The 12283-nt window shown below is 42.6% G+C and overlaps 1 protein-coding gene across 4 annotated transcripts in view; it reads right to left on the bottom strand.

Moving 5' to 3' along the window:
- Positions 1 to 12283, bottom strand: part of LOC102945498 (heat shock factor protein 3) — a 52083-nt gene that overhangs the window by 23779 nt on the left and 16021 nt on the right. For all 4 annotated transcript variants that reach the window (XM_043522926.1, XM_043522927.1, XM_043522928.1 and 1 more), the window contains exons 9-12: positions 9215 to 9463; positions 5528 to 5633; positions 4352 to 4417; positions 2876 to 2939 (exon numbers count right to left, since the gene is read on the bottom strand). In XM_043522926.1, coding sequence (XP_043378861.1) covers positions 2876 to 2939; positions 4352 to 4417; positions 5528 to 5633; positions 9215 to 9463 — 485 coding nt within the window. The remainder of the gene's footprint in view (positions 1 to 2875; positions 2940 to 4351; positions 4418 to 5527; positions 5634 to 9214; positions 9464 to 12283) is intronic.

Here is a 12283-nt window from a genome sequence, read left to right as displayed (position 1 = left end):
CTATCAATGGAGAAGCATTAGGTTATACCAGCAGCTAAATGCGGCTCTCTACATCATAGCTGATCACAGACAGTGGCCAGCAGCAGAGTACAGGATGGTTGTTTCAGGGCTCAGGAGAAAAATATTTTTGACACCACCCTTGCTTCTTAATATCCAACATGGGAACTGTTTTAAAAGGTGCTGAATACGTTATTTTTACAGGAGAAAATACAGTCTTGTAATTATACCCCTTAGGAAGAGATTTGGGAATAGAGGACATCGGCTAAGGACAAATTTCTGCCAAAGATGTGCAGATTTCTCAGTACACCATGCCTCAGATGTAGGTGAGGGCAGAATCAGGCCCAATGTAGGAGTGCAGTTGCACAAACAGGGAGATATCATGGGTGGAAGAGAGCAGTGTACAGGAATTTTTTTTAAATTAGTGAAAATCACCATGTGGCTCTTTCAGTTTTGCCCCAAAGTGAGCCAAGGCAGAGCTCAAAGTTTTGTAACAGGTGCAGGAAAATGTCAAACTGTGCTCTTTGCTCAGGCAAGGTCAGTTTCTGGACTTTGTTACCTTCTGGACTTCTCAGATCCCCAACTACTGAGGTCAAGTGACCCATGCATGTGTTATGTGCAAGTTACACCAGAGGAGCTACCATGCATTGTGCACAAGAAATCAGTTAACTAGCAGAACACTTAAGAACTCTGGTCAAGGGATGATTGTTAGCTTATTAAAAAGTAATATTCCATGTTAAAAATACTGTTTTCCATAAGAAAATAATCTTGCCTATATTAATGCCTAGGGGCAAATCTAAGATTAGAAAAAAGTGACATAGGCAGATGCAAACAATTGTAGCAACAGACAAACAAAATATATTCCATCTTTTCAAATGTTAAAAAAAAAAAACCTAGTTCTAACAAGAGACAAACCATCTAATGAAAGACTCTCAGAACAAGTCCCAAGTTGGAATATTCAATAGGATGTGACAGGACAGCTAAAAAAAATACAGCCCAACTTTAAAATAGGATACAAATTTCCCTTTTGCAACAATATAAATTTTTTTACATATTACAGTGCAATATATTTGTGACATTTGCTCCTCTTCCAAGGGCCTTCAGTGCTGTGCAGTTTTTGTTTCGACATTGCTTTCAGCTTCTTGCATGAACTGCTCTTGCATTTTTAAGAGACCTTTAATTTCTTTGCATATTAGGCCCGGGGGGGGGGCGGGAATAGAAGCTTCTCACTGAGCCTTGTACCATCTCTATATTTTAGACCAGGAAACTGACAGATTTTGTGCAAGTTCTCAAGCAGTTTCTATCTCAGAGGCCTCTTCTATAAAGTTAGCAACAGGACTGAGAAGCAGGAGGGGAAATAATTTATAATCTCCATTTCCATCTTCCGAGAGCAGAGGCTGATCATACAGTTCCAATGCATCAAGGGATTCAGCCTGGTTTGCTGGAGCTGCCAGTGGTGAAGCTGCTTCGTTACTTGAGGGAAGAGAGAGAGCGGGTTTCTCCTCCAGTGAGGACAGGAGAAGATCTTTAGGATCCTCCGACTTCCCTGCACCTTCAACAGAAGGCAGTTCTTCGAATAACGAAAGCAGAGGGTTTCCCCTGTATTGTATCAGCTGCATGTCTGTAAGGAAACAGACATTCTAAACTCAGATTCATGACAGGTGTGAGAGCAAGGAGGTCTTATTCAAAAAGGGAAATGGGGTGGGGGGAAGAATTGCTTCAGAAATTCCTTCACTTCAGATATCATAGAGGTAAACTACCTCTGGCCAGCTGTGGGCCAGAAACAAAAAGGATCCTAAGGACTGCACTTAAAGCTTGTGTGAAATGGAGCAGACTTGTCTCCCTTCATCTTTAGGCTGGAGACAATTTGTGGATGCTACAAATCACATCACAAATGCATGCAATTAACTTTTTCCAAAATGGCCTGCCCTGACCACTGAAAAGCTATACAAATGGCATTCACCAGCCTCTCAACAACTTAACCTCTCCTCACTCTGCTGCTGTTAAAAGTTCCCCTCTTGTCACTCCAAACATTATTCCCTCTCCCTCAAATCCCCTCAGTGGCTTCCTGTCTTTACACTTCGGATTTAAGGTTCAGCCTTTCCTTATCACATAGTGCCCTGAAGGCATTATTGAATCTTTCCTGTACTTCCTCCTACTCTGCTTCTAGATCCATACACTTGGCTGTGTCTTTACAACTGCTCCAATCTCACCCATTGGCCATTCCCCAGCTTGCACCTTTTGCCATGCTGCATCCTCTGTTTGGAGCAACCTCTCACATCTCAATATGCCTCCTTTGATGAAGCCTTCCCTTGCTGTCGCCTCAACCACCTTGTATTTGAGGCTCCCTTGCATTTCGTATTCATGCCTGAAGTAGAGTGCAAACTCATCGGAGCTGGGACCTCATACATTACATGAAGCTGTATGTATACTTACCACGCTCCATAAATAAAGCGGACAGAGCATTACATTCTGCGAGCTGCAGTCTATGCGGGCCACACCGCCACAGTAAAGGGGGTGCAGCTGTGAACCACACTTTGAAGCTCTCCGAATTCCACTTGCTCCCACCACCGCAAACAGAATTATTTAAAAATGCAAAGTCTCCTTGGTAACATTAACACATGGCCAAGGGAGAAAAGGAAAAATTAAATCCAACAGCTAAGATGATGGTGCTATATTAAATCCTTAAGGGCTTGACTCAGCACCCACTAAAGCCAATGGAAAGTCAGGGTCTTAAACAGGAATTGAACTGGGCTCTCAACTATGGAAGTGAGGTCATACCAACACAGGTTGGGAAAGCTAAATTCAAACCCCAGTGCTGTATTTTTAGGGTGGTCTAAAGACTCTGGGACAATTCCCAGTTTTCCCTGCTGCCCACCTTTGTTTCCTGTTTCCCGCTCACTTGTTCCTAGCTCTTCAACGCTGTCCGTCAAGTCCTCAATCTAGAGGGGAAGTGAAAACAAAATAAAGGCAGCACATTTAGCAATAGAGAATTTTTAGACTCAGAAATATTATTGGGACTTCCAGCTTTCTGTTGTTAAGTTACAGAGTCTGAGGGTGGAGGTAGTCATTAACCAAAACCTCCACCAAAAAAAGGCCAAAATGGAATGCATGCACTCTCTCACCCATCCCTCCCTCCTTTCTATTACTAATCTGCACAGCCCTGACTTTAAGGACTGTTGCTGCTTGTGAGGGTGAAAGCTGGCAGTGCAGCAAATAAGAGCTTTCAGGAGCTTCTTGTAATTCAGGTAACTAACATTCCTTGTACAGGTTTGCTGCAGTTGGTTTTTAGCAGATGTTTCCCAGTAAATATTGATCTCACCCAAAACCAAAAGCTCTGCTAGCTCTTTTATTCCAGCAGGGCAGACCATGAAAAGCTGTTTCAATGCTTACAAATTAAGTCACACCTGATGAAAGCTGCCAGCATTTTACTCTGATTAACGTGATCCAAAGCAGGCTGACAGAGAAGCGTATTTAACTAAAGTATATTGTTTCAAGATTTGTAAAATCAGAAGCCATATTTTCACCAGTTTTCTGTTTCAAGAGAGGAATTTAAGAACTGGATTAAAGAACAGCTATGTTCTTATGTCTCATGTCTCCCTTTAGGAAGCTGCTATGGAGGTGTGTTTGGGAGAAGTGTATTTTATTCAAGTTTTTACATCACTATGAAGAACTGGTGTCAATTCTTAATGAAGACAAATATTCATCAATGCCCCATTTACAGAGTTGAGTGAATAATTCATGAATATATGAACTGAAAGTATTTCTGACTAGGTTTCCCCCTCCCCATTATTCCCCACCTCTATTGACAAAAATCAAAGAGTACGCTACCGAAGGCAAAATGAGAATGGGTGAAAAAGGTTTTCCTAAAGAGGTAGGAATATTACAAACTTTAAGAGTCAGAGGGGTAGCCGTGTTCGTCTGGATCTGTAAAAGCGGCAACGAGTCCTGTGGCACCTTATAGACTAACAGACGTATTGGAGCATAAGCTTTCGTGGGTGAATGCTCACTTCGGGCATTCACCCACGAAAGCTTATGCTCCAATACGTCTGTCTATAAGGTGCCACAGGACTCTTTGCAAACTTTAAGAGGACACTCAAGACAACTTTCTCTTACTTACTGCACATAGTAACACCTGAGATAATTCAAATAAATCTAAAGTTCAAGCTCCCCCCCCCCATTTCTGCTCTTCACTCACTTTGGACAGTGAAACAAACTAGAATGACAGTTTTCATGTTGTATCTCTAATCAATTTCACTGGTCACATAGACAACTTGTTGACTAGGGTCAAAAAAATTCAGCTCCTTCAATACCTTGTCAGTCCTTCCCACCAGAAAAATTCCCCAACACTTACATTTTCCATATTGGATGAAGCATCTGTCAAGTTCGTGTCCAGGGCTGGGAGCTCAGGATTGAAAGTCTAAAGGTAAAGAGAAAGAACATACTATATAATATATATTTATGGGGGGAAAAAAAATCACAAGGACACACATAGCATACGCAGGTTCACAAAGGAAGGAGGGAAAAAGGAGGCCAGGCAGATTGTGGAGTCCATTCCTCCCCTCTTCAATGGAAGGACACCACCTTTAATAGAGGATGTGTTACATTCAACAATATATAGGGCCTTCCATTTGAGAATCTAAGAGCACTTCAGAAGCTTCAGAAGATGCCTGCGAGACAGATTAGTATCCTCCATAATTTACAGGAACAGAAACGGAGGCACACAGGCAAAGTGTCTTGTCCAGTATCAGAGCATGACAGCAAGAACTGAAAAGAATTCTGATCTCCTATGCCTCAGAACTGCAGTGTTGCTAGAAGACGCACCTTATAAACGGATGCTGCTCTTAATCTCAGCCAAAAGGCCCAAAATACTCATGGTCTTTTTTTTCCCCCCAGAGGAGCTGAGCATCCATAATTCTCACTGATTACAATGAAAGTAGCAAGCGCTCCGCTGCACTAAAATTCAGGCTGTTAGTTTCTTGCATCTTCTGTTCTTGCTTCTTCTGTAGCCCTTCAGGACTTTCCAGTCAACAGATACAAGAAACAGATCGTAACAATGATGCAATGGAAAGTCCCATCCCAGTTTAACATTACACATCTGACCTTATAAACCCTACATATAGTGCCTCTAAAGGCAGTGAACACCAACCAAAAAAATATTTAAAACACTGCATCATCTCCAATTCCTCAAGAGTTAGGGCAGCAAACACAAATATCTAGTGGGTACACAGGCAACTAAGGCATGGCACGAAGGGAGAATGTGCTTGCTTATCAGTCTGTGATGCTAACAGGCAGGACAGGTTATATTTCTTGTTCCATGTAACATGGGACGCGTACATGAGGGTAACAAACCATAAGATGGTCTGACAGGAGTCCCTACAGTGACTATTTCATTCTCTACATCTGTATTTATGAGGATCTTCTTCTCTACACACACCTATGGAATAAAAACCTACAGGAGGAGAAATAATGTAACTGTTTCAATTATTACATCTGAGAAATCAAAGTGTGCAAATAAGGAGACACTCACATCACTAAAGGATTCAGAGCCAAAGTTAAATTTCTTCCCAGACAGCATTGCCTGGAGCTCCTCAAGACTGGCATCAATACAATTCAGAAAATCCTGAATCTCTTCCCTAAAAGAAATAAAATGACAATGTAAAGCAAGATGCATCAAAAAACAAGACATGTGGACTGTACTGCAGGCTGCGAAGAGTCCTAGGGATAATCTAGTGGCCCAGTGATAGCAGGAGAAAAATATGAAATGGTCAGGACCCACAGTGGGCCACTGCAAGTACAAGGTAGGTTTCATTTCCATGCCACAGACCCCATTAAACTGCAGTGTTGACACATACAGCACTGTTTACTTGTCAGGTAGTCTTCCTCCTCATGCCAATATACCAATACCTATTGCATCAAAAAGAAGCGGGAAAACCATCTTCGATTCTCCCCCTTTCTGCATGTATTTTCCTCTCATTTTTAAATTTCTTCCAAATACTCTCAGGATCCTTCTGTGGTCTGAAATACATGAAGTTTCTCTTTATTTTATTCAGGATGAGCAGCTCTTGCCTTTTAAACAGCAGTGCTGAATGCAGCATGGGAAAGCAGGTCTGGATGGTCACTGCTTATGTTGTAACACAAGCAGCCAGATTCTTGCCAAACTGTACCTGCTTCCTATGGTGGCTGGCAGAACACAAAGAGCCTGATCTCAAATGGAAAGGAAATGTGAAAATAATGCCAACTAGCACGTAAGCCAGGAAGGAGACAGACTGCAACCCCTCACTGTACACTGAGCTACTTTCCACAATGGAAAGATAGATACACACACACACACACAGAGCTAAACAAAACTATACAACTGCAATGCAATACTCCAGGTCTTGAGTTCTCAGTGAGGTGATATCCCACTGGATATTGGGGATTTGCACCCACCACTCCAACAACTGTGAATTATTGCTGCTATTCATCCCTGAAGGATAGCACTGAGATCACTATGAAAAGGAGTTAGACATTTTTCCAGTAACCAATCTTGTCAATATGGCTGTCTCTTCTTATGTAACGGAATAAAGGCACATTCAACCTAAAGCAAGAGTTAATTATAAGAGTATGTGCTGCTAGAGGACTGGATGGCAGAGAGACTATCACCTCTAAGTTGATCCAAACCTAGCCCATGTCAGTAGTGACCAACAGTCACTAATGGTTTTCCATGTGGCTTATGTGGAGCTAGTCTCAGTCCAGCTTCTATTGGATAGGAGTCCACATTAGATAATAAGAGAACCCACAAAAATGGCACTATTTGGTCCCCTTATTTGCAATCCCAGCTAAGGCTGAATGGACCATTGAGAATTAACTCTCCACCTGCTCCAGAACTTGGATGTGTAAACCTTCATGATCATTGTCACTGAGATATCTGTTCTGCAGGATAAGAAAGCACCTCAGTTTGTGGGGCTGATCAGCCTAACCTCTTTTCCCAGCAGCATATAAATTCACTGCTGACAGCCTCAAACCCCTGCCAGAGGCAAATGATTTTTTGGGGCGGTTGGGAGAAGTCCAGCTAGATGTTTATTGCTCCCCTCATGTATGCTAACATTCACTTTTAGAATAGGTACTTGCCATGTTATAATATTGACAGATCCAATTAAGTCAGAGATTTCTACCCAGAATATACAATGCTCAGTTTCAGGAAATGAGACCTATTTCCACTGGATCCTGCCAAGTAGTATTAAGCATCACCCTCATCTCGGGCTTATTTTGAGAATGCTGGCACAGATGGAGAACAGACGATACCTGCTTTCCATTAGCCACACATGACCAACAGCTTTCTGTATGATACAGCAGAAAAAAAATTACTTTAGAGGTTCCACCTATTTTTTTTCCTTTGAAACCTTGAATAGTTTGTGAAACAATAACTCAAACCACTTATCAATTTGAAGACAGAAGAATAGGAGTGGGTATGTTACAAACTATTGTGTTGAGGAAAAGCTTTTTTTTTTTTTTTTTAAATTTAAGAAGTGACGCAATACTGCTATCCTGTTTTGCAAGGTTTACTGAACACAGCCTACTGCAGCATTCTCCTTACAGCGGTCACATGCTTTTTTTGCCTGGGCTGTCGTCTCAGAATGTTTTGATCCCATGTATCATAAGGTTGATCTGAGTGTGTTGTTTTGGACAGTTACTCCTTTTCCACGAGGGCTCTTTCATGCCGAATTCCATTCAGTCCTGTTCAATGTGTATGAGGAGCAAGTGGAAGAGATAGTGAGATTGATTTGGGCTGGGATGCCATCAGGATACTAGAGACACAGATCTGTGTCTAATATTCCCATCAGATCCAGAGGGTTTGGCTTTTTTTACTTTCCTAGTGCTTGACTGAGAATGGCATTTGGAGGGGAACAAATTGGCTAACGCTAACTCTGAACAAGATGTAGTATATGATAGAGGGTTGCAGGCAAAGAATAGAAGTGTATGGTTCCTACCACAACTACTTTGCTCAAGGGGTTTGCAGTTGGAGAGTACTTGCATATCACCAGTTACTACTAGCAGCAGTGATAGATGAAGACACCTGCTTTCACTTTAAAGTATTCAGGACCATGTCTCTTTGATCTGGACTTCACGAATGCTGTGCAAACCTTTGTGACTTGTAGACTGGAGAACTGCAAATGCTCCACAGGGAGCCAGCTTACAAATGTCCCTTAGAGTATGTCTATACTACCCGCCAGATTGGTGGGCAGCGATCGATCCAGTGGGGGGGTCGATTTATCACGTCTCCTCTAGACGCAATAAATCAACCCCCGAGCACTCTCCTGTTGACTTCTGTACTCCACCGCTGTGAGAGGCACAGGCAGAGTCGAAGGGGGAGCGGCAGCAGTCGACTCACCGCGGTAAGTCGATCTAAGAAAGCTGACTTCAGCTACATTATTCATGTAGCTGAAGTTGCTTAACTCAGATGGATCCCCCCGCCCCTCAGTGTAGGCCAGGGCTTAGAAACTGCAGCTGCCTGCCTGATAGCACCAGCTGCATGGAACTATTACACAAAATCTTCAACAACTCCACTGGCTTTCTGATTTCTTCTTGGTGCATTTCAAGTTGCTGACTCTGATTTTTAAAGTCCTACAATGTACAGCATGACTCCTGACTAGCAGGAAGTCTGCCTCTCTCTCCACAAACTGCCATGGTAGTTGACAGCTGGGCCATTTGAGGGGACAATCCTGAGATTTTTAGTATCTGGAGGGCATGCATTCTCTGTGAATGACTCACAGCTCTGGAATTCACTCCCCCTAACCTAGTATAGGTTGTGCTGACCTTCTACATATGAAGCAAGACCCATCTCTTTTCCAAAGCTTCTGAATGAGGAGTGGGGTCTCTGGGGGAGGGATAGCTCAGTGGTTTGACCATTGGCCTGCTAAACCCAGGGTTGTGACTTCAATCCTTGAGGGGGCCATTTAGGGGATCTGGAGCAAAAATTGGGGATTGGCCCTGCTTCGAGCAGGGGGTTGGACTAGATGACCTCCTGAGGTTCCTTCCAGCCCTGATATTGTATGTATATATGATTAATGGAGAGAAGAGAGGGATGTCTAGGCTTTTCAAAGATATTTGTTGTGTTCCAATATGTACATACATCTGTAATTAGAAGCATTTTATAAAATTAACACAATGTAATGTCACAAAAATACTGGTATATAGGCTAGTCACCAGAATCAAATATAAAGATACTCTGTACCTCTCCAGAAAAGCATCGCTTTGAGTTGTGGAGTTGTTCTCATTCAAGATGGAGTCAATCACTGATGCAGGATCTTCAGGAGCATTAACTTGTGTGGAATGCAGCTCTACGGCATGATTTCCTACTGCACTGGACTTGAAAGGATTGTCAGCAACTTGGGCGGGATAGTCTGATTCTGTATAACTTAACTCAATGGGCTGCGATGCTTCATAGACAGGCAGATCATGTTCTTGAGTGGTCTGGAGCTCTCTAAGAAATATAAGACACATAATGAAAAGTCTCAGGAGAGCTCAGCTACTACAATACTTCATAAAAACATAAGAACATCCATAATGGGTCAGACCAATGGTCCATCTAGCCCAGCATCCGGCCTTCAGATGCTTCAGACGGAATGAAAAGAACACGGCAATTAGCAAGTGACCGATTCTCTGTTGTCTAATCTCAGTTTATGGCAATCAGAGGTTTAGGGACACCTGGAGCAGGGGGATGCATCCCTCACCATCTTGGCTAACAGCCATTGATGGACCTATCTTCCATAAACTTAATTCTTTTTTGAACCCAGTTATACTGCTGGCCTTCACGGCATTCCATGGCAACAAGTTCCACAGGTTGGCTGTGTGTTGTATGAAAGTACTTCCTTTGTTTTAAACCTGCTATGTATTCATTTCATTAGATGACCCCAGTTCTTGTGTTATGTGATGGGGTAAACAACACTTCCTGATTCACTTCTTCCACACCAATCAAGATTTTATAGACCTCTATCATATTCCCTCTTGTATGTCTCTTTCCTAAGATGAACAGTCCCAGTCTTTTCAACCTCTCCTTGTATGGAAGTTGTTCCATATTCCTAATCCTTTTTGTTGCCCTTCTCTTTACTTCTTCTAATTCTAACAAACCTGTTGAGATGGTGCGACCAGAACTGCACCCGATATTCAAGGTGTGGGTGTGCCATGGATTTATATAGTGGTATTATGATATTTTCTGTCTTATTACCCATCCCATTCCTAATGATTCCTAACGTTGTTAACTTTTTAGGCTGACAAAGCACAATGAGCAGACGTTAGAACTACTCACGATGAGTCCAGGATTGTTATCACTCAAGAAAGCATTTAATTTAGATCCTATCCTTTTATATGTATATAGTAAGGACTATATTTTCCAACTTGCACTACTTTGCATTTATCAACATTGAATTTCATCTGCTATTTTCTTGCCCACATACCCAGTTTTAGCAGATCCCTCTGGAACTCTTCACAGTCCGCTTTGAACTTAACCATCTTCAGTAATTTTGTATTGTCTGCAAACTTTGCCACCTTACTCTACTCCTTTTTCCAGATCATTAATGAATATGTTGAATCGTACTGGTCCCAGTACACATTGTTGGGGGGCGGGGGGAGGTGCCATTACCTGTCTCCACTCTGAACACCGACCATTTATTTCTAACCTTTTCCTCCTATCTTTCAACCAGTTACTCATCCACTAAAGGACCTTCCCTCTTATCCTATTACTGCTTAGTTTCCTTAAGAGTCTTTGGTGTGGGATCTTGTCAAAAGCTTTCTGAAAGTCCAAGTACACTATATCATATCATAGAATATCAGGGTTGGAAGGGACCTCAGGAGGTCATCTAGTCCAACCCCCTGCTCAAAGCAGGGCCAATCTCCAATTTTTGCCCCAGATCCCTAAATGGCCCCCTCAAGGATTGAAGTCACAACCCTGGGTTTAGCAGGCCAATGCTCAAACCACTGAGCTATGAGCTATATCAGCTAGAAGAGCAGCAAAGAGTCCTGTGGCACCTTATAGATTAACAGACATATTGGAGCATAAGCTTTCGTGAGCGAATACCCACTTCGTCAGATGCACGTAGTGGAAATTTCCAGAGGCAGGTATAAATATGCAAGCAAGAATCAGGTTAGGGATAACGAGGTTAGTTCAATCAGGGAGGATGAGGCCCTCTTCTAGCAGCTGAGGTGTGAACACCGAGGGAGGAGAAACTGCTTTTGTAGTTGGCTAGCCATTCAGTCTTTGTGGAATCCTGAGCTGATGGTGTCAAATTTGCAAATGAACTGAAGCTCAGCAGTTTCTCCTTGATGTGTGGTCCTGAAGTTTTTTTGCTGCAGGATGGCTACCTTTAAATCTGCTATTGTGGGTCCAGGGAGGTTGAGGTGTTCTCCTACAGGTTTCTGTATATTGCCATTCCTAATATCTGATTTGTGTCCATTTATCCTTTTATGTAGGGACTGTCCAGTTTGGCCAATGTACATAGAGGGGCACTGCTGGCACATGATGGCGTATATTACATTGGTGGACGTGCAGGTGAATGAACTGGTGATGGTGTGGCTAATCTGGTTAGGTCCTGCGATGGTATCGCTGGTGTAGGTATGTGGGCAGAGTTGGCATCAAGGTTTGTTGCATGGATTGGTTCCTGAGTTAGAGTTACTATGGTGCAGTGCGTAGTTGCTGGTGAGAATATTCTTCAGGTCTGTGGGCGAGGACTGGCCTGCCTCCCAAGGCCTGTTAATGTGAGGGATCGTTGTCCAGGATGGGTTGTAGATCACTGATGATGCACTGGAGAGGTTTTAGCTGAGGACTGTATGTGATGGCCTATGGAGTTCTGTTGGTTTCTTTCTTGGGCTTGTCTTGCACTAGATCACCCATGTCCACATGCTTCTTGACACCCTCAAAGAATTCTAATGGATTGGTGAGGCATGCTTTCGCTTTACAAAAGCCACTTTGACTCTTCAACGTATTGTGTTCATGCTATGATAATTCTGTTCTTTACTACAGTTTCAATCAATTTGCCTGATACTGAAGTTAGACTTACAGGCCTATAATTACATGGATTGCTTCTGGAGCCTTTTTAAAAAAAAACCAGTGTTACATTTGTTACCTTCCCATCTGGCACAGTGGCTGATTTGAGTGATAGGTTACATACCACAGTTAGTAGTTCTGCAATTTCATATTTGAGTTCCTTCAGAACTCTCGGGTGAATACCATCTGGTCCTTTTGACTTATTACTGTTACATTAATTAATTTGTTCAGAAACCTCCTCTACTGACATCTCAATCGGGG

Source organism: Chelonia mydas, chromosome 9 (genome assembly GCF_015237465.2).
Source record: "Chelonia mydas isolate rCheMyd1 chromosome 9, rCheMyd1.pri.v2, whole genome shotgun sequence".
Classification (NCBI taxonomy): Eukaryota; Metazoa; Chordata; order Testudines; family Cheloniidae; genus Chelonia; species Chelonia mydas.
The sequence above is the reverse complement of the archived record's forward strand: the minus strand, read 5'-3'. Positions and strand labels throughout refer to the sequence as shown.